This window comes from Gossypium hirsutum, chromosome A06 (genome assembly GCF_007990345.1).
Source record: "Gossypium hirsutum isolate 1008001.06 chromosome A06, Gossypium_hirsutum_v2.1, whole genome shotgun sequence".
In the NCBI taxonomy this organism is placed as follows: domain Eukaryota; kingdom Viridiplantae; phylum Streptophyta; class Magnoliopsida; order Malvales; family Malvaceae; genus Gossypium; species Gossypium hirsutum.
The window spans coordinates 17,379,097-17,402,435 of NC_053429.1; the positions used below are offsets into that span (position 1 = coordinate 17,379,097).

At 32.7% G+C, this 23,339-nt stretch overlaps 2 protein-coding genes across 2 annotated transcripts; both read right to left on the reverse strand.

Moving 5' to 3' along the window:
- Window positions 1-6,185: 6,185 nt before the first annotated feature.
- On the reverse strand, window positions 6,186-9,971 carry LOC107962755 (uncharacterized). Its single transcript, XM_041115373.1, has 6 exons — window positions 9,874-9,971; window positions 9,532-9,703; window positions 9,296-9,436; window positions 8,870-9,125; window positions 7,577-8,578; window positions 6,186-7,534 (listed from the first exon to the last, which is right to left on the reverse strand). The coding sequence occupies exons 1-6, from the start codon at window positions 9,969-9,971 to the stop codon at window positions 6,186-6,188; spliced, it is 3,018 nt and encodes a 1,005-aa protein (XP_040971307.1).
- A 2,122-nt stretch (window positions 9,972-12,093) lies between these two features.
- On the reverse strand, window positions 12,094-14,557 carry LOC107962757 (uncharacterized). The gene is made up of 3 exons (XM_016899256.2): window positions 14,301-14,557; window positions 13,806-13,993; window positions 12,094-12,529 (listed from the first exon to the last, which is right to left on the reverse strand). Exons 2-3 carry the CDS (start codon window positions 13,985-13,987, stop codon window positions 12,343-12,345), a joined length of 369 nt encoding a protein of 122 aa, XP_016754745.1. The 5' UTR covers window positions 13,988-13,993; window positions 14,301-14,557; the 3' UTR covers window positions 12,094-12,342.
- Window positions 14,558-23,339: the final 8,782 nt, after the last annotated feature.

A 23,339-nucleotide genomic window follows, 5' to 3' on the forward strand; every position in this document is an offset into this window, starting at 1 on the left:
TGATCGTGGACAACCTTCTTTGGCAAAACCGAAATTCACAATTCCCCAATTTCGTGGTAAGAATGATCCTGACACTTATTGTGAATGGGAATCTAAGATTGAACTCATGTTTCGGTATTATAAATGTCCGGATGATGAAAAGGTAGCATTAGCAACATTGGAATTTTCTGATTATGCATTAAGTTGGTGGACTCAACTTGGGGTAAACCGCCATCGGAATTATGAAGGTGAGATTTCGACATGGGATGAGTTGAAACAGATTATGCGTAAAAGGTTTATTCCACCTCACTACTATAGAGAAATTAAAACAAAGTTGAGAAGACTTATCCAAGGTAGTAGGACGGTGGATGAATATTTTAAAGAGATGGAGATGCTCATTCAGAGAGCTAATGTGGAGGAAGATGAAGAAACAACTATGGTTCGATTCATTGATGGTTTGAACAGGCCGATAGCTAATACATTGAGGCTACAAACTTACATTGATTTGGAAGAAGCAGTTCACAAAGCCATTGAGATCGAGCAACAATTAAAGGAACAAAGGTTTGGGTCCTTCTCTACTTCACAATATTATCGAGGTAACAATTCCAATTCTGATTTTAAGAGTTCAAAACCACCTTTTGTTACTAACAAGTCTTCTTTGGGTAATGGAAGTAAACAATCAGATTGGAAAAAAGGGGCTCCTGCTAAAACGCAAACACCTTCTAAGCAACCCAATTTAAGTGATTCGAGTGCGAAGAGGACTCGTGAGATTGAATGCTTTAAGTGCAAAGGGCGTGGTCATTATAGTAGAGAATGCCCTAACACGAGATTACTTCTTCTAAAAGATAACGGTGAGTACACTTCCGACTCTGATAATACAGATCCAGATATGCCAGACCTTGTGGATGACAGTGTTAATGGCGACGAGTTGGTCGAACCACCAAAGGAAGGGGACTTTGCTAATTTTCAATGCCTCGTAGTTCGTCGAACCCTTAACATTCAGATGAAAGATGATGATAGCCAAAGGGCCAATATTTTCCATTCTCGGTGTTTTATTAAAGGTAACTTATGTTCACTCATTATTGATAGTGGTAGTTGCTCGAATGTAGTGAGTAGTTATTTGGTGGATTCTTTAAAGTTGCCTTGTACCAAACACCCTAAGCCATATCACCTTCAGTGGCTTAATGAATGTTCCGAAGTTAAAGTTACGAAACAGTCCTTGGTCACTTTTAAACTCGGCAATTATGAGGATGACGTATGGTGTGATGTAGTCCCCATGCATGCGGCACACTTGCTCCTTGGACGACCTTGGCAATTTGATCACGATGTTACACACCAAGGTAAACTTAATCGATACTCCCTTGTATTTAAAGGCAAGAAATTCACTTTTGCTCCTTTAAATCCTACTGATGTATATAAAGATCAATTGAGGATGATAAAATTTTGTGAGGGGGTAAGGGAGAAAGAGCAAGTACAAAAGACAGAAAGAAAAGAGGCTAATAGTAGTGGAAAAAGTCAAAATTTAAAAAGCCCAAAGGTGAGTGAATCCTCTAGTGGTAAAATGAGTGGAAAAAATCTTTTGGCAACAAAAAAGATGTGAAGAGAGCCCTACTTAATAAACAGCCTTGTATCCTTGTGAGGTTTAGGCAAAATTATTTATCTTTATCTAACATTAACGAAAATTTGCCTAGTGTGTTTCAATCTCTTTTGCAGGATTATGAGGATGTTTTTAGTGAGGCCCCTAAAGGTTTACCACCTTTACGAGGGATAGAACATCAAATTGACTTAGTACCCGGAGCTTTAATCCCAAATCGACCAGCCTATAGATGCAATCCCGAGGAGACAAAGGAATTGCAAAGGCAAGTGGAGGAATTACTAGACAAAGGGTACATTCGTGAGAGCCTAAGTCCTTGTGCTGTTCCTGTCTTATTGGTGCCAAAGAAAGATGGTACGTTTCGTATGTGTGTTGATTGTCGCCCAATCAACAAGATAACGGTAAAGTATCGACACCCAATCCCTAGACTTGATGATATGCTTGATGAATTACATGGTTCAATAATATTTACAAAAATTGATTTAAAAAGTGGTTATCATCAAATTCGAATGAGGGAAGGGGATGAATGGAAAACAGCCTTTAAAACAAAATTTGGATTGTATGAATGGTTAGTTATGCCTTTCGGCCTTACTAATGCACCTAGTACATTTATGAGATTAATGAATCATGTTTTGAGGCTACATTTGGGTAAATTTGTAGTAGTTTACTTTGATGATATTTTAATTTACTCAAAGTCATTAGATGATCATGTTTTCCATGTTCGAACCGTTTTGGATATTCTACGAACTGAAAGATTATTTGCCAACCTTGATAAATGCACATTCTGTTGTGATAAACTAATATTCTTAGGTTTCATAGTTAGTGCTCAAGGTATTCATGTCGACGAGGACAAAGTTAAGGCAATTAAGGAGTGGCCGACTCCTAAATCGGTAACTGAGGTGAGATCTTTCCATGGTTTAGCCAGTTTTTATAGACGATTTGTGAAAGATTTCTCTACTATTGCTACCCCATTGACTGAAGTTATAAAGAAATCAGTGGGTTTCAAATGGGGTGAAACCCAAGAAAAAGCTTTTCAAACTCTAAAAGCTAAGTTATGTTCTGCTCCTTTGCTTAAATTACCTGATTTTGCTAAAACTTTTGAACTTGAGTGTGATGCTTCAGGAATTGGAATCGGCGCCGTTTTAATGCAAGATAAGCAACCTATTGCTTATTTTAGTGAGAAATTGAACGGTGCACAGTTAAATTACTCGACTTATGACAAAGAACTATTGGCATTAGTTCGTGCACTTCAAGTATGGCAACATTATTTGCTGCCTAATGAGTTTGTCATACATACAGATCATGAGTCTCTTAAATGGTTAAAGGGACAAGGTAAGTTGAGTAAAAGACATGCCCGATGGGTAGAATTCATTGAAACATTCCCTTATGTGATTCAATATAAAACAGGTAAAGATAATGTAGTCGCAGATGCTTTGTCTAGACGATATACTTTAATAACTACATTGAATGCTAAAGTCTTAGGGTTTGAACATATTAAAGAGTTATATGATGATGATACTGATTTCAGCCATATCTATAAGAATTGTGGACATACTGCTTTTGAAAAATTTTATCTTGTAGATGGCTTTCTTTTTCGTTTAAACAGGTTATGCATACCAAAGTGTTCCATGAGAGAATTGTTGATTCATGAAGCCCATAGTGGGGGATTAATGGGACATTTTGGAGTGGCCAAAACACTAGACATATTGCAAGAACACTTCCATTGGCCACATATGAAGAAGGATGTGGAAAAGGTATGTTCTAAGTGCATTACATGCAAACAAGCAAAATCTAAGGTAATGCCTCATGGCCTTTACACTCCTTTACCGATTCCTACTTCACCTTGGGTAGATTTATCCATGGACTTTATTCTAGGTTTGCCTCGAAATAAGAAAGGAAGAGATAGTATATTTGTTGTTGTTGACAGGTTCTCAAAGATGGCACATTTTATTTCTTGTCACAAAACAGATGATGCTACACATATAGCAGACTTATTCTTTAAAGAGGTGGTAAGACTTCATGGCATCCCTAAAACAATTGTTTCTGACAGAGATGTCAAATTTCTTAGCCACTTTTGGAAAGTATTATGGGGTAAGCTTGGTACTAAATTACTTTATTCCACTACATGTCACCCCCAAACTGATGGCCAAACCGAAGTAGTTAATCGGATCTTAGGGACTTTATTACGATCTGTTGTGGGAAAGAACATTAGAAATTGGGAAGAATGCCTACCGTTTGTTGAATTTGCATATAATAGATCTATTCATTCTACAACTGGTTATTCTCCATTTGAACTTGTTTATGGTTTTAACCCACTAACAGTACTTGATCTTGCGCCATTACCACTTGAACACATTGTTAATTTAGATGGTGAACAGAAAGCTGAGTTGGTGAAATCCTTACATGAGCAGGCTAGGCAACGAATAGCCAAAACATATGATGCCAACACCAACAAAGCAAACAAGGGGCGCAAACGGGTTGTCCTAGAACCCGGAGATTGGGTTTGGGTCCATATGAGGAAAGAACGATTTCCTGCAAGAAGAAAGACCAAGTTGGACCCAAGGGGCGATGGGCCTTTCCAAGTACTCGAGAGGATCAACGATAATGCCTATAAAATTGATCTACCTGGTGAGTACAATGTAAGTTCTACTTTTAATGTGGCTGACTTGTCCCCATTTGATTTTTCAGATTCGAGGTCGAATCTTTTTGAGGAAGGGGGGAATGATACGAGATCAAAGGCCCGACAAATGCGTTCCAAACTAAATGGGACCATCCAGGAGTTTGTTAGTAAGGCCTTAGATGCGTACACAAAAGAAAGGGAAAATCAAGATTTCAAATATTGGGAATCTTGGTCCGAGACACCAAATCTTGCAGCCAAAGCGCATTGGATCTCCATTACGAGCATCAACGATTCAATTTCGGTAGGAGATGGATCACAAGCCCAAATTCTTGAGGGCAAGGCCCAATAAGAAGATTCCAAGCCCAATCAAGAAATCCACCCATACTTAGTTGAAAATCAGGCCAAATTGTTAAAGTGGCCCAAGTTGTAAAGTTTTATTTTTATTTATTTATTTATTTTACTTAGTTTAAATGTTTATCCAAGAGTCCCAAATAAAAGACCCTTGGCCGAATTTCCATATTAAAATAATTAGGAGTTTTTTTTTAGTTTTAGTTTTAGTGTTCTAATTAAATTAGGAAAACATTTGAAAGGCCTATTTATATGGCTTGGCCAACCACTCTACATAACATTACAATTACATTGAAAATTTCAGATTTGATTTGAGTGAAAATTCTCTTTGAGTTCTTCAAGGATTTTCTCTTGAGTTTTCTTTAGAAGTTGTTTTAACAATCTTTTTGATTGTGGGAGCCATCTTCAACCTTCTTCTTGCCATTGATATTCTTTGGAGGGGAGATTAGAGCCGTTTGAAGGGAGTTGTGAGATCTTTCGAGATTTCAAGGCTTCTTAGGACTTATCTTTTAATTTCTTACTGTCAATTCTTTCTTTATTTCTACTTGTGCTGAATCATTATCTAATCTATTTTCTGTTCTTATTGTGTTTTCAGCCTTTTTCTATCTTAAGGAATCAGCCCACAAATCCCCAATTTCTAGGGTTTTTCCATACTCTTTTTGGGTGAAATTAGATTGTCGAAATTTGGGGAAAACTATCTTGGTGTTCAATTGGGCAGAATCACAATCTCCTTGAGGGTTTCAAGAACCCTAACACTTATTTCTATTCTCAATTTGATTCTTTGCTGATTTGGGGATTTTATTTCAGATCTGAAAATTCAAAAATCTAATCTTTTAATTTTCTGTTTCATTTCAGATCTAATTGTTTAGGGTTTTCGTAGGAGTTTCTCGTGACTTGGCAACTCGATCTTGGTCCGCGCGCAACCCCGTATCAGAATCACAAAAGACTTGAACATTTTATTGCAATACTACAAGTCACAAACCAAACAAGTTTATGAAATCAAATCAATAAACAAATAAAGTTGGATTCCTATAAACCTCGAAAAGAACATGTATAAACATGCACATCGAAATCAGTAGTAATATTGGTAAACTGCATATCAGAATGCAAATACAATACATATTCATTGGTGCTTCTGCCTGAGAGAATTTAAATGTGCGGCCAAAGTATCATAATCAGGAAGCTTGGGGTGAACATAACTTGGCCTCTCTTCGGTTGAATTTTGAACCTTCGAACTTTCTGCGCTACTTGATGATACAATCATTGGGACAGAAGTAGACGGCTGTTCATTTTCTGATGACTTTGAAGATCCATCAGACGAATTCGTTTTGGTCTGTGGTGCCAACTGGGAGTTTTGAAAGCTTTTCCTGTTATCTGAGTTCCTTTTATGAGACTGAAGCTCCGGTAGTGCTTCATCAGCACTACAACTCCTTGAGGAGGAATTCTTCTCCCCACCATAATCGGAAACTACCGCTGGCTCAAAGGACACTGTAGTTTTAAGAGTGGAACCTCTTCGTGAATTTGAAGAAGAGTCATTTCTCTTATGAGAAACACCAGTGCTTGAATGAGCCTTTGAACTTGATTCCGGAAGATCTTCATCAGAACCACTGTTTCCTGGACCTAAATATGGCATGGGGTCAGAAACTACCTTTGATTCAGAGGAAACTGTAGTTTTAAGAGTGGAACCTCTTCTTGCATTTGGAGAGGCAGTTGTCCTATGAGAAAAATCATGCTTGAACGAGTCTTTGAACTTGTTTTAGGAAGATCTTCATCAGAATCACTATTTCCTGGACCAAAATGTGGCATGGGGTCAAAAACTAGCTTCGATTCAGAGGAAACTGTAGTTTTAAGAGTGGAACCTCTTCGTGCATTTGGAGAGGCAGTTGTCCTATGAGAAAAAATTGTGCTTGAACGAGCCTTTGAACTTGTTTTAGGAAGATCTTCATCAGAATCACTATTTCCTGGACCAAAATATGGTATGGGGTTAGAAACTAGCGTCGATTCGGAGGAAACTGTAGCTTTAAGAGTGGAACCTTTTCCTGAATTCGGGGAGGCAGTTGTCTTGTGAGAAAAACCAATGCTTGAATGAACCTTTGAACGTGTTTTAGGAAGATCTTCATCGGAATCACTATTTCCTGAATCAAAATATGGCATGGGGACCCTTGAGGTTGATCTTTTATTTTCTTCAGAGCTTGGCAGTATGTTGTATAGGTCTCGAGTGCTACTAAAAGTCTGTTTTGGTCTTTCCTCCTCAAAGTCATCATCACTAGAATCAACACAAGTAACTGATATTCTCTTGTTGAGTTTTTGACTCACTTCACCACTCCCTTTCCTACTGCACCATTCTTGATTGTAAAATCTAGTACTAATTGAATCCTCCACAGCTAGGGGTGGGGATGTTTGTTTAATTCTAGCAGATGTATCATTCTCTGCCTCTCCAGAGGATAAAGCACTCCCTTGAGGAATCTTTAAATATGGTGGATGCCTATAGCCCTTATTTCGAAGGCCACCTATCAACTTCCCAAAGTTCAATTCCTTACTTTCTTCCGGACTAGAATCATTAGAAAGTTCAGTATCTTCCATGCCCCCAGCCAACCGTTGATTGAAAACACTGTTTTCAGCTTGGTGGGAATCCATATTCCTTTTCTGACTCCCTATACTAGGATTGTTGTTCCTATCAGACTTGTCTACTTCATCTTCACTTTCTGAGCTAGGGCCATACTTATCAAAAGTTGGAGGCAAGTCATTTCCATGTGAAGGAACTGTCGAGCTTGATGAACTTTCAAAGAAGACAGGAGTAGACCGCTGCTCTGAGAAAATATGCGATTGTGAATAGGGCTCTTTTTGTGATCCAACCTTCTGCTTAAAGCCCAAAGAATTTGTACATGGACATGGATGAGCCGATGATCTTTGAAATGGATATGAAAGGTTCATATTGTCTTCATGTACCTTGTGCTCCTCCTCAAAATCAAAAGTACCTTCATCATCAAAAACTGCTGAGGCATTATCATCAAAAACTGCTTAGGCATTATCACAAGTATATGTTGTTTCAATTGTGTTTCTTTGAAGGCTTCCTTTATCATTGAGAAGAACAGAATTCTCAACAGAAAAATTTCCCAACTTTTGAGGATTGAAATTTGATACAACACCAACATCATCATTAAAAATACTTGAACTAGAAGATGAAGAAAAGCTTGAATGCTTCCCAATCCTTTCTTCATGATAATCAGTAACATCATAATTCTTTCTATCATGCAGTTCATTCACAAATTGCATCTTTTCACCTGAGTTTCTATTATCATTTTCTGACTTTTGCCAATCTAAATTAGAGGTGACATCACAATCATTGATGAAAGTGTTTGATCGAGAATGAGAAGAATAGCTTGACTGTTCACAGTCCCTCACATCATGATCATCAACATTCTGAAGATTCTTAATACCATGCAATTCGTTCACAAACTGCATCTCATTGCCTGAGTTTCTCTTCATAGTCACTTCAGAAAAATGTTCCATTTCCCTGCCTACAGATGAGTTTATTTGAGAATATGCATCTGGAATTTGATTATTCACTGATGGTTTTTCATTGAAGGAATCCACAGTCGACTTAGAAGAACAGTGAGTAGATTTACCATCATTCTTCACAAAGTTAGTAAAACCATTTTCAGTCTCTCCTGTTCGATTATGTTGTTCGTTTCTGTCAGTTTGTTCATACTTTGTAGAATTCCTTTCATGAAAGGAAGTATCAACTGGATGTCTAGCAAGATATTCATACTGAGAGGCCGAGCCAATATATTTTCTTGGTTCCTCGTCTCTCATACCATGACCTGATATGTTAGATTCCATTGAGTACTGAGGGGCAATATTTCCATGACTTGAAAGTTCAGCAGTAGCTGGAGCAGCCATACTCGCTCGCTCTTCTGCAGCTACCTGAGCAGCAGCAGTAGCATCCTTGAATTCCATATTCCCATGTTCCCTAGGTGAAGCACTCTCATTCCTATAAGTTGAATTCCTGAATTCCATCCCTCGATTTTCAGTTTCTGCAAAGAAAAGTACTCAAATATGTAATTATAAGTCAAAAAGAAAAAAGGATTGAAAGAAGCAAGTTTTAATTTAATCAACATTGGTTGAGGTTTTGATCTTGGAGGATAAGCTCTAGAGGAGATTGAATTATTGGCACTAGTATTTGAGAATTCAAATTCCATCCCTTGATTTTCAGGTTCTGCTAAGGAAAGCACCCAAATAATGATGATGATGATGATAAATAAATAAATAATAAAAAAAGACCAAAAGAATTGAATCATATGCAAGTTCTATTCTAATTAACATACGTTGAGGTTTTGATCTTGGATGGTAAGCTACAGAGGAGATTGAATTATTGGCACTAGTATTTGAATAATCAAAGTTTTTAGGATGAAGAGATAATCTTGATTTGTGCTGATAGAAGCTTGAGGGCACATCACTTTTAGCAATGTGTTTTGGATCTTGAACACTAGGAGGTCTCTGTACATAATAACTTGTTGAAGCTTGGGTATTATGAGGACCTGCCGAAATTTTGGTGGCCTCTGGTAAAGTACTTGGTCCATTCTGCACAAGCAAATTCATATGGAAAGAAATAAGTTTTCAAGCAAACCATTCCATCTCTAACAAACAAATGACATTCGACCATATTTCTCCAAGAATGATCCTAAGCATTGATTGTATGTTGGCACGTCAAACCAAAAAAAAAAACCTAATTTGGACTATTCTACTCTTACCATCAAGTTGTCATAAACCTTTGACTCTTTTGCTCCAAATGATTCAGGGTCCCGCTTAATGTTGTGTTCCTCAGCAATTGCAGTCAAAATTTTGAGTTTGGTTGGGCCATCTGGTGCTTTGACAGATAACTTGTCAACCAACTAAAAGGAAAGGATCAATCAATAGTAGTATTATAGAACTTTAAGTTACATTTCAATAAATGTTTGTTAACCCGTTTATGTTCATGAAAACTCACCATTCGACCAACACCAGAATCAGGATGCAGTTCAAGAGCGGAAGTAGTAAAATCTTTTCCGTATTTTGTTGTAAGATGTTTGGTGACATCCTTGAGTTTTGGTATCTCCTCACACCTTGCAGATGCGAAAATGACACTTGAAATTGCTTCTTTCAAGTCAATTGGGCAGTTTCTGAATGATCAAGTTTGTTAGCGATTGACATAATTTAATCTGGTCGAAAAACTAAAACTCTTATAAAATCATCCTCTCTATTAACTAGCCATAATGCATTTATCCATGATTAGCTTTCTATGCATTTAAGCACACATATCCAGCCAATTAAATAAACAGGCATTTAAAACTCTTGCAGGAGGATAGAAATCAAACTAGTTTTTGGCAGCTCAATCAGATGTCCTGTAAAGAGTTTTAAAGACCAAGGGTAAAGGTTTAATCCCCGCATTTAACTTCCTAATTTCATATTACCCAAGCTTGAAGTAAATACTAGACAAAAGTATGCTAAAGCTTTTTTAACATTAATCTCTTTATAAGTTTGTATTATATCTGTTTTTTTATACAAAGTCTAGAACAATCCGCAGCCCCTTCCCAACCCTTAAATAAGAATATAACATAGCATAATTCAATATAAATCTCAAGTTAAAAGTCAATAAAATCAAAATATGAAATACTAAAGGAAGTACTTTTACACACTTTTGAGACTCAATGCTCGGCATACGTGCCACAATGAGTTCACAATATATCTCAAGAAGATTATATGCTACCATGGTTTTTTCTTCCCTAACCACATGCTCCACCTGAAAAACAAAATAAACACCACCGCCACCACCGCATTACCAAAAAAAGAAAAAAAAAATCATGTTTATCAACTTAAAAAAAATAAAATAAAATTCAATACCCGAATTCGGGCAGTTTGATCCTGCCCTGACTCCAGTAATTGAGCCAATTCCCTCTTGAACTGCTTAAACTGTGCTTCCCTCTTGTTCCTCATTACCTTTATTCGCGGTATGGCTAGCTTTAAAGCTATCTTGCTGCATAAATTCAAGGGGAAAAACCATATGATCACATCCTCTTCAATCCAAAAACCACTTTAAGGAAACAATTACTAAAATAGAATTAAGAAAATAATTTTCCATTTTTCTGGCTTCAAGCGCCTGCGAAGCATTTTTGATTATTTAGGGAGCGTGATAAGGAGAGAATGGTTTTCTTTTTAAATCTTTTTCGAAGACACCATGAAAACAAACTGAGTTTTGATTTTGATTTAAGGAAATTAAGATGTTAGAGCTGAATAAAAAAATGTTAATAGGAAATTGAAAATGTAGGTTTTTCTTTCTTCATTTTTTTTTCCCAACCTTTTTTTCTATCTTTAAATTTTATCCTGAGTGTTAAGTCTGTAAACGAATTCCATTACAACACTCGCTCAAATTAGGGAATGCGCAATATAAGGAAGACGTAGAGTTGTGGCGTCAAATAAACGATTTAGGGGTTGGAAATTATTTCCATACATTTGCTTACCCATTGCGGTGTGTGTCTTCTTTTTTCTTCCAAATGCCTTTTTAGTATTACGTTAAAGGTAGATCAGGGTTCAGCGCCATGCAAGACCAGCACGAGTGTAACATCAAAGGTTCCACCATGTACATTGCTTAATGATAGATAGGTCAACTTTAGGCAGTGGTGGAGCCAATTGACCCACAAAATTTTTTGAGTTACAAAAAGATTTAATTGAAGAATCAAGAAAATTTTGAATAATAATACCCATAATTATTTTAAAACAAATTAATTTATATGAAAAAAAAATTTCTCTTCAAGTAATAAAATTCAAATTTCAAAAGATGTCAATAAAAAATTAACTATATTTTTTTTTTGATAAAAATAACACTCAAATTTTGATTCCGGCAACACTTTTAGTCCAACCATTAACTCCGTTAAAAAATGTCTATTGACAGATTATAATTAAAATAAAATAATAAATTTATTATTAAATAAAAATATATCTTTTTCCAATCCCTCTTATCTTTTCTTATTTTCCAACCACCTGTCGTCCCACCCATTGCTTCCAAGATATTCACTTCATCATCATCAAAAGTACACTAGAAAATAGACTCCAAAAATTCTATTAACGACATGTTCAACAGCCGCAAACTCCTTACTTACTAGAAGAAACAACAAAGCTAACTGAAACTGTTGAAAGAACACCGATGAGTTAAACCATAAGCTGTGATGAAAAATACTTTGGCTTTGTTCATCCTGCTTGAAAGACTTGGAATTCACTTTTAGTTGTGCATTACTGAGTAGGAAACGCGTCACTATCCGGACCAATTTTGCCTTCTAACAATTGTAAAAAAGATACCAACTATTGAAACCTTTTCTTTTAGTTTTTTAATAATTTTGTAATAATCCTACATTTAATTATATTATACATTGATTTATTGAATATTAATGCAAATATCTTAAAATTTGACCCATAATCCAAATTTCATGGCTGCGGATAGACCAATTGGCAGTTCAGCTAACACCCTGCTATACCACAAATCAGTGGCATGAAATAATTGGAATAATCAAAGAAAGAAGAAGAATGGGGTGCAGTACATTATGCTGACATATCCAGAAACACAACAGTAAGGCTTACCAAGCTTAAGCCATTTCGACTATAAAAATTATTCAGGCTAGCAAGTTAACCACTGATTTCTCAGCTTCAAAAATTTCACCAAAACAAGAAAAATGTGCATCTAAAGTGGCCGCAATTCAATCATGCAAACGATGATAAAAGGCATACACATCCATCAGACTCCCTGCCTTCTACTAGCTGATTTTCCTTAGGGATAGTAACCAGTAAAAGTAAAACCCCTCCCCACTATCTCACCAGCACAAAACCATGCAAAGCATTCCAGTCCAAACAATGCAGCAATACCAGCGTCTTCAACCTTCAGTTCTTGCCTATTCTTCCACAGATTCTTGACATAATCAAGCTCCTTCCAGAATGCCTCGTTACGGCCAGGGATACTGCAAAATTTACACCAATAAGAGTTATTCTGATACGTCCTCGGGTTTCTGATTTTTAGACAGTATATACACAGCAAGAAGGTACAAGGAGCCGTATGATTAACTCTTTGTAACATGCCCAATCATAAACAAACCAGCCAAGTTGTTTTGTTCCTTAATTCTTTTCTGTTCAGAAGTTCATAGGATGTCACTAGCAAAGTCCCAGAAATTCCCATGATGTTGAAGAGAATGCACAATCGCATTAGGAGGTTCTCGTCAACTCAATAGTTGACATATTTATTAGTAAGCTGCAAGGCAGCTTTCAACTGCAAACCACAAGCCACAAACGGAGAGAGGAGTAACAAAATGACATTTTTCCAGGGAATTCTCTAAACAATGGTTTCCCCATTCTTCCCCAAAGAAATGAATTCTGCTACTAGTAGAAGAAAATCCAAGGTCTTTGATTTTAGTCTAACAAGCCAATAGATTCAATTCTCCTTTAACAATCACATATAGTTTTAGCAGATACTGATAAAAAGCACCATAATCATTAGCTTAGCAATAGTGTGGAGTGGTGGACAGATACAACTACATGACAAAGTTGTTAACACTGCATGATTTCACTTTACAGCTGAAATTCCATATAAAACAACCTGAGACATTGTCACCTCTATCAAAGACAACTTCTAGACTTGATTTATGCCTAAGAAGTACTGCTAGATTCAACTTGATTGATAAATGGACTAGTTATAACATATTTCCTTCACTGCAGTTTTTAATAACTGAATTAAAAGCATTTTGTTATTTCAGACCTCAAATCTTAGAGCTCTACAACAAAACTTTGATATGTCAACACAATATAAGTCATGTCTCACTTTCACTTTCTTCATTGCTCAAAACTCTTGGCACTGGAATTGAAAAACATAAAGTCATAAACTTACTCTCCGTACTCTATTTGTGAGAGACTAGTATTTGCATATAGATCGAGCGTATGATCCTCCCAAAAAAATTACACAAGTTTAAGCATACCTGTATCTAATACTCATCCTCAAGTCCGGTTAACATAGATAGTCAAGCACTGACACACATTAATTCTAGTTTATATGATAATGTAGGTGCAATACATAGACAAAATACTAGCATTTAGTAGTAATTCCGATGCAGGCAGATCCAGTAACTCGGAAAGCAAAATATATGGACACATAGCAACATCAGAGGAAAAGATACTAAAACAACAAATTGCTATCAGTTTCTCAAAAATTGAAAGTCTTCATAACCAAAGGCAAGTAACAGTTACCTGGCAAGTCGAGTATAAAACAGCTGCTTAGACAGCTCATTGCACTTCTCCACTGTTGGTGGCTCCTGAATATATTGCTTATTCTGTTCCAACAATTGCTTGTAGTAAGCAGTTCCGTTTTTTGCCACAAACTTCGACGCTTGACACGCCTTAGATTGCAACTGCTGCAATTTTGACGCCATCAAAACCTGCACCGTATAAAAATAAAATAATTAAAAACATACACATTCCTTTTCTTTTTTTCTGAAATGGCAGGCAAAGCCTAAGTTAACAACATAAATGGTGAAATTGAAAAGAACATGAAATTAGCTAATTAAAATAACATAAAAAAAGCAATCAAAATGGCAAAAATAAAATAACTGTGGACAGTGATTGAACTTTAAAATCAATAGATCTGATAATAATAATAACAATAATAAAGAGAGAATACTGGACTCTAGGAGAAAGTTTGAAATAAAATAAATTGCAGATCTAAGAGAAGGAAGTGAATTTTACCTTCGATGAGAGAAAAAGAGAGCGCGTTATCGATTGAAGGCAAAGATGATAGATAGGTGGGTGGAGGGCTGCTCTTGGCTTCTAACGCCGCTTTACCTTAGAAAGAAGACCCACGCTTTTGGGATCGGTGGACTCGTTTGCTAATGACCCCTTTTAGGGTTTTAATTTAGGGCCTATTTTTTATTTCATGTAATTTATAGGGATCATTTTGCAATTTCACTGAATTAATTTTAATTTTTGTTCGGTATAAAAACAGCGATCACGTGAGATTAAATATTATAGTTATATTATAATTTAAGACAAAAAAATTTAAATAAACTGTATATTTTTCAAATATTATTTTTAATTACTATCATATTAGTGTAAAACAATATTTAATATTATTATAATAATAAAATTTTAAACCATAAAGATTTTTTATCAATACAATATACAAATATCGTTTCACTTCATCTAATTAATAATAAAAAAATAATATCAATTAATTTAAAACTTTCTTTATGATTTATGAATATGTCACTCTAAATTTAAGATTATTTATCATTATTTTTAAATGCGCATATTTTAATTATTTAGTCTATTGTACATATTTATGCAAGTAATGTTTTTAGAATATTACAAACCATATATAATTCTAAATAATTTATATACTCACTAAGAAAATTAATTCAATATACAATATAATTTCACATTATCTAATTAATGAAAAGAAATATTATCTAAAATAATAACTAAAAACATAATTAATATATACTAATTATTTTGATAATTCAAATATAATGCTAATAACAAATTTCTAATCACTATTAAAACATTTGTAAGAATTATAAAAAAAATTGATAAATTGTCCACTGTTCAATTTTTTTTAATGTTCAGTAAACTGACAGTAATGAATTGTAGATAATATATAAATAATGTAAATATAATATATTATTTATAAAATCTTATATATGAAATATAAAATTACTTAGTAGATAAATAATTAAAATCTGCTATCGAAATTGTAATATATATTTCTTTTCTTTTTACCTTTTTCGCTAACCGAAACATAATAATATAAATATAAATTAATTTAATAAAATTTTAAATTTATAAGTAATAGGCTTTTAATAAATTATTTTAGAAAAATTAAATTTTTTATTTATTAACATTATAACTTTTATAAATAAAAAAATATTTAAAATGAAAAATTCAATAATATAATGAACAACAAAAATTATATTGGTAATTCAAAAGTTTCTTCCAACTTGTACTTTTATATATATTAGTTTTTAATGTCATATATGTTACATGTAAGAACATAAGACGTCCCAATCCATCATTGAAGTAGAAAGTGCATCCTCTGATGAAGACATTTCCATGACATATGTGTTTAATATCATATGTGTTGCGTGTAAGAACATGAAATATCCCAATCCATCATTAAAGTAGAAAGTGCATCCTCTAATAAAAACATTTCCATGGCATGCTCGAACAACCTCTAGAAGGAGCAAAAAAACAAAAGACATTGATATGGATGATATGGAGTTGAGTCACTACCTAATGGTTTAAGCCCTGAGCCAGGGCATCATGCAGTGGTGCAAATCAAAATCTTCTTTGCATTGCAAGTTAATCATTCAAAAGGAGAATGGTGAGTGTTTGGGTAGGGAAATGAGAAAAAAAAAAGATACATGCAATTTGAAAATATGTAATCCTTTTGGTCAGAGCTTACTGAATAGTCTTTCAAGCCATCACAATATCCTATCGTAGGTTCTAACACTAATAGAGGATCCGGATAAGGTTACATATTAAAGGTTAAGAAGGCCACTTCGTTTAATAGATTAATAAAACTGCCTTTCTTTCTAATGAGCCTTCTGATATGATCAACCCTTTTGCCTCCATTCCTTGCGTTGAAACGGGCGGTATGCTTGATCTTTAGTAAGTTGTTTGATCCCTATGCTTTTCCTTTAATCTTATTTTTCTATGTAATGGTAATTGATAATAGATTTGTGTTGGATCTGATGTCTGAAGTGTAGTATACTCATTTTGTATACTTAGTATTTTTAAAACAAATTGATTTAATAATAACATTTATTAATTACATCAATACTCTTTGTATGTTGTCCTTAATATTTTTGCATATAAAGCAAAATCGAAATGGAAGCACATATTGGCTCACTAGTTATATAATGTTTAACTAATACTAAGCAGTATTATGTGGTTGGATTGTAATACGGAATGCCATCTTGTATTAGCAGATGAACTTAAACATGTCCTTAATCTAATCAGAAATGAGCAAACCAGTTGAAAGACTAATATGTTATCTATAAAGTCCAATTGGGGAGATGTTTTATCTTAAGCATCGGAGCGGATGACTCCTAAAAGATAGAGACATAAATGTAACTAACTGGACTGATAAAACATCGGATATGACTCAAGTAGAATAGATCCTATATTCGTTTATAGATTTATTCACTTGTGACATTCATGACATATATTAATCCTGAGTGGATGATGAACTATATATGTGTGACTCATATACTTTAATGTAAATAAAAGCCCAAGTTTAAATAGATAAGGAAACGAAAGCGGATGCATTGGATATACGACTTTCGCAGTATGTAGCATCATTCACAATAGTTGAATTCATAACCCAACTAATGAGTAAATGACATCCTCTCGTCAACATTACATGATAGATGAAAAACAAACGTGGTCACCGGTCATTTGTCTTTGGGGTAATGACTTATTACTATTTTTCAGTAATTGACTTTTCATAAAGAAAGATATACTGATTACCATGAGATAAAATAGGATCATATTAGAAAGAATTTATCCCTAAGAGATTAAAGATATCCTATGAGGGTAACACATTAATGATAATGCCATTGGATGCATATTGATTAAGTAGTTTTCGTAATGGTATCTAATTAGGGAGAGCTCAATCATGATATTATAGTGGAATGACTTTGTGACTAAATAAGTTTATAAATAATAAGGAAAAAGTTGAAACTTAATTATAAATTATTTGCTCGTTAATTATATATATCCAATTGGCCCATCCGCTAGCTTGTTAAAACCAGAAATAAACTGCATGTAGAACCAAATGAACTTAAATGAATAGAAATGAAGTTAGATAAATGGGTCGCATTCACAAATGAATGTGTTTTCTCACCGAGTATAGAAATGACTTAAGAATTAATTTAAAACTTTCAAATTATTATTGAATTAATTGTAGTTCAAAAATAGAATTAAATTAATTAATCATTATAAATCAATTGAATATGGAAATTAAACATATTTCTTTATAGAGATTTTTTTTACAATAAAGTCGTCAAAACTTTAATGGAATTAAAATTGAGTTAAGAAAATTATTTAATTGAGAAATTAATTTAGTTAATTAAATTAAATAAATAAGATTTATTTTGAGAATATAAATCAATTTGGGTTGGATTAAATTATAAAATGTTTGGGTTAAATGTCCAAAGAAGCACATATCATTAGGCCTAATATATGAGAGACTTATTTCCCTTCACTTTACATGTGAGGGGCGGCAACACTAGTGTTTTTATCTATGGTGTGTCACCCCTTCCCCCTCATCTAGTTAGACTAGGAGAGTGATTTTCTATTAAATAAATATTATTTGTGTTATATTTATTCAACCAATATTCTCTTATCTTTCACTCTAAATAGATGGCACTGGTAAAACTATTAACATTGGTGAGAACTTATTTTCTAAGAATAAACTTTTAATTTATGGGAATTCCAATTTCTATCACTTTCTATTGAGAAAGTCACTTTCCTAAAAGTGATTAAGTCATTTTTTGTTCTATGTTTGGTTCATGTTGCTCGAGCCCATACTCGATGCAATTCGGGATACGAGGGTAGCGTAGAAAGTCGTTTGGTTGAAAGCCAAGAACAATATAGATCTATCTAACACAAAGCATAAGTACTTTTTGAGAGAAGACTTATTACTATAAATATCATAAATCAACTCGGTTTTCAAAATTTTTGGACTTCCGTTGTAGCATAAAATCATTTTCTTAATCAAAATTTTCTAACAATTTGGTAGGGTTGTTGAGAGCTAAAAAGTCATTGGTTTTTATTGGTCACTTGTTCGATGTAAAAATTTTCGGTAACGGGTCAAAGAGTTCTTCCTTTTTCATATGCCACAAATTTGGGAGTTTTTTTTGGATTTAGGTAATTAAGGGAAGTTCGATGGCCTATTAGGTCTTTTCATGGATGAGCCTTGCATTGAGCCTGATATGGGTCTGACTTATAATATTATCACCTTTGTGAGATTGATATAGGCTTGTCTTGTGAGTATCTATAGTGAGGCTTGTCTTGTGAGTATCAACTCAAATAGTTAAGAATAATAGAACATCAATAACCTAATACTTAGTTGTGTTATGATCCGCTTTAACAAGTTGGATAAGTTTATTTGCAATTTAACTCAAACTACTTGTAAGGAATTGCACTCCTTTACAGAAATGATCATATTTCAAGATACAAAGCTCAAAATCAAGTGATTTAAAAACCGTTTCGAGGAGAACTCGAAGATATATGATTTTAGAACAATAATTGCCCAAAAAGGTGGTTAGAAGGTCTTAAAAAGTCAAGTATAAGCTATCTTTGTAAAACCTAATGATTAATTTTGAACTTTCCATTATGAATTATACTACTTTCCTAAAATGAACATATCTCGAGCTACAAACCTCGAAATTAGATAATTTAAAAATCATTTCAAAGAGAGCTCAAATATCTACAATTCAGGACATAATCACCAGAAAAGCTAGTCAAAGAATCTCAAAAAGTTTAGTCAAAATTGACCTTACAAAATCCTACGAGATTGTTTTGAAATTCTCACGTAACTTCAATCTTTGCTTTCAACCAATCGGATCTTCTCTACTATTATTTATGTAACACCCCTTAACCTTAAACTGTTATCGAAACAGGGTTACGAGGCATTACCGGACATATCAGATAATTTACAAATCTTAAATAAATAACAAACATATTATAATATAATCATAAGTTCATAATAATTTTTTTTTTAAAAATCAGTATAACCCCCTTTATAAATATTTAACATTCCCTGTAAATTTTCAAACAGCAACCAATACCAATTCCAGTAATTCAACCAATGCATTTACATACTCAAATATACCTAAATTATACTTAACATATTGACTTGATAACTTAATTACCATTTCTAATTAATTCATAAAATCATTCATACCATTTTAATTCATACTAATACCATAAACAAGTTTCTACCATTTCACTAGTTTAAAACATCAAAACACCAGATACTTTTATTTACAACCTAATTATATAACATACCAAAATAACCATTATAATACCTATGTACATGCCACTTTCACTTAAAGGAAGAAAACATCACCAAAATCTTGATGCTGGAGTTGGGATCTTTCGGATGCTGGACCGAGACACTGGACTACTATCAACCTGCGCACAAAAACTACCGTACGCTGAGTATTCCTTACTCAGTGGTATTATCATAATTCAATTTATAATAGCAATAAAGAATTATAATTACCATGCATGTAACTATCTAATTTCTCAAATATCAATTTATTCTTAAACTTTCATTAATTAACAATACAATACAATTTTTAGTTATTCTTCAATTTCCATCACATATCACATGTACAATTTCAATCACTGCATGAACATTAAGTTCATGCCTTTCATATTCAAACTCAATTTCAATACATAAATCAACTTTCTTATTTCTTTCAATATTTTCAATAATATAATCAATCAATTTATTTTAAATTTCTCATTTCAGTTGTTCACCCTATTGACAAACCCGGACTTTGACGGATACATGGATTCCAACTCAAACATACCAGTACGGCACATTGTGCCTAAACGGTACATAGTACCTGATCAATATACGACACATAAGTGCCTGAAACGACACACGAGGTGCCTGATACGACACATAAAGTGCCTGATATACGATATATAAAGTGCCTGATCGGCAAAGCCGATAAATCCCGTACTCTTCCAAATCCTATGGCATGCCAATTATATCCGACTCAGCCCGACTAGTTAATACGGTAATCCATATTACTTTTCAATTTCAATTTCATTCTCAATTTAATTACAACTCAATTCAGTATACTTTTCCATTTCAATCCACATACAATTCAATTTCAATACATATTCATCATTCAACTCAATTTTCATTCAATTCAACAATAACACTTACCTTATAATTTACTTACCATATACATAAATTAATTTAACATTTAATGAATAAATAAATAATTTAAATTATTGTAATACAAACCCGAATTTCGCAGTTACTCTTCGACGACCTTCTCTTTTCCTTTTTGTGCCGATACCTCGAATTCTTTATTAGCTACAAAAATTTAATAATTATACTATTAATTACAGCACTAATTTTACAATAATAATTGAATTTCTATTCAATTTATACCCTAATTCCAATTTAATCCTAATCAACTCATTTACTTTTCTAACTCAATTCATACTTTATTTCTATTCAATTTTCTTCCATATCCTACTTAATTATCTAATGTTCATAATAAAACCCTCATTTAAAACTTCTTTCAATTTAATCCCTACAACACAAAACTTATAGCCTAATTTATAATTTAATCCTTTAATAAATTCTAACTTAAACTTCATTCAATTAAATCCCTAATTCATTATTTTATTCAACATGAAGTATATTCAAAAACCTAAAAACTTCCAAAACCTCAACTTAATTTCATCAAAACTTTATTTTAAAGCTTCTAAAACATCAAATTTAAGAGAAAATAGCTTAATTGGCTTACCAAATTAAGCTTCAAGCTTTTAAACCTCAATTTCTCCTTTTCTTGTTCTTTCTTTCATTTCCCACTTTCGAATGGCTTTCTCTGTTTCTTTCTGTTTTTTTTTTTGGTTTTGTTTATTTATTTATTTATGCTTTCGTGCTTTATTTTATATTTATATTTAAGTTAATTTAATAAATTGTATACATGTATCTTTGTACATTTGTACACTATCATTATCGTCCATTTGTCTTTCTTTTATTCATTTAACAAATAAAAATCTTATAATATCAATATTTAATTAATAAATATCTTTAACTTAAAATTTAAGTAAATACATAATTATAATACAAATGTGTATATTCATATAATTACAAATATCATTATCTAATTTGTTTTTCATACTAAAAATCTTATAATTTTAATTATTTATCTAATAAATATCTTTAACTTATTAATAATAAATAATAAATATCTACTTAATAAATAATACTTTTATTATAATTGTATTATACATATTATTACACATGTATCATCTCATTATCCTACATTTTTCAACTTATTAATTTATTCACTAATATAATATCAATTAAATAATAATAATCAATAGATATCTTTTACTTATTACTTAAGAAAATATACAAATATATTACAAGTATATTTTTTTTGTATTTTACACATATATTTAATTATAATCATACAATTGGCATGTTTTGATTTGTTTACTTATTTAAGTTATAAATTTATAATACTATAAATTAACATAAAATAATATATATATATAATTAAAACAAAAATATTAGATTTTAATGCATATATGCCGCCTCATTTCATATAAATGGCTTAATTTCATTTTAGTCCTTTTTATTTTCTATTACTCTATAATTCAACTTTTATCTCTTATTCAATTTAGTCCTTTTTACTAATTACTCTAAATTGAACTAATTTCACTTAATTAAAACCTAATTAAACACACTACTAGACTTATAATTATTCCTAATAATTATTTACAAACCCGTTTCACTAAGACGGAGGCCCGACAATGTACTTTTTTGATGCCCATGAATTTTGGGTCATAACATTCTAACTCACATATCACACGATGTGTGGGAATCGTTCTAAACATAAACATAAGTATCGAATCGTAACTCTTTAAAGAAAAACGATTCCTAAGCAAACTCTCTCTTTTAGCCTAATGAGTGAATTAACAACTAAGGAATTTTAGTTCTCATTAACTCGAGGATTTTCATCAATCTTCTCTCTTCAGCCAATTTGAGACATTTATAAAGAGCTGATTAAAGTTCTAATTATTTAGAATTACAAATAAAATAAAGAGTCCTAGGTTGAGTATAACAAATTGGGTCGCAAACTGAGTCCCAAAAGGACTTCTAATGCCACATTCTTACTTGCTTGGACAACAATGTTTCTTTCTATGGCCAACCGCCTATTAACCCTTGTTGGGTCACTTTTTAAGTTCACATATATATTTTGGCTCTTAATTAATTTTGAACCAAAATTAATTGTTCAATAAATATTTATACAAGTCTTATTTTAATTTTATTAAAATTATGACAATTTTTACGTATTAAAATAGATGTGTAACTTTATTTAATTAATTTTATTTCATTTTAAATAATTAGACAACAACCTCTTTTAATTTAGCTTCATGACATTAAAATTACTTTCTTTGTATGGTAATCTTAAAATCAAGCCTTGGGAACTCAAAATCGAGCAACAAGACAACTTTTATTTATTGGTATAGACATGGATAATAATTATAAATTCTATTGTCACATACACATAAATATTTGATAGATCTATTGTACAAGAGCCACTTTTGTAATATTTTCATATATGGTTTGTAATGAACAAATATTTATTTTTGAGAAGTAGTTCAACCAATATTTATAATTTAAAATTTTAAGCGGGGAATAAAATATTTTTAATGTTGGTAAAAATTATGGTTTTAAGAATTCAAGTATTTCAATTTGCGTAAATGTTTTATAAATTTTCAGTTAGTTTAAATTTTAATATTATATGTGGATTATATCTAAATTTATTTTAATATAGGTTAGATTTTCAATTCATTATGGTGTGTATTGAATTAATTTTAATTATGATTGATGGAAGATGCACATTTTGTAATCTCTTAAAATAAGTGTTAACGAGGTTCCTCTTGCTGCTGCGTCATGAAGGCACCGCTTGGGTGGACTAATTGTAATGTTGATGCTTATAGGTCCATTGAATGCGGATC

Excerpts from the sequence above, each read along its gene's own strand:
- LOC107962755 (XM_041115373.1), bottom strand. The coding sequence starts at position 9,971 with ATGCGGGGATTAAACCTTTACCCTTGGTCTTTAAAACTCTTTACAGGA. Across the intron at positions 9,437-9,531 it reads ATTCTGGTGTTGGTCGAATG|TTGGTTGACAAGTTATCTGT; the intron begins GTGAGTTTTCAT and ends CTTTCCTTTTAG. Across the intron at positions 8,579-8,869 it reads TCCAAGATCAAAACCTCAAC|AAACTGAAAATCGAGGGATG; the intron begins GTATGTTAATTA and ends TTTTCTTTGCAG.
- LOC107962757 (XM_016899256.2), bottom strand. The coding sequence starts at position 13,987 with ATGGCGTCAAAATTGCAGCAGTTGCAATCTAAGGCGTGTCAAGCGTCG. Across the intron at positions 12,530-13,805 it reads TTTTATACTCGACTTGCCAG|TATCCCTGGCCGTAACGAGG; the intron begins GTAACTGTTACT and ends TAAATTTTGCAG.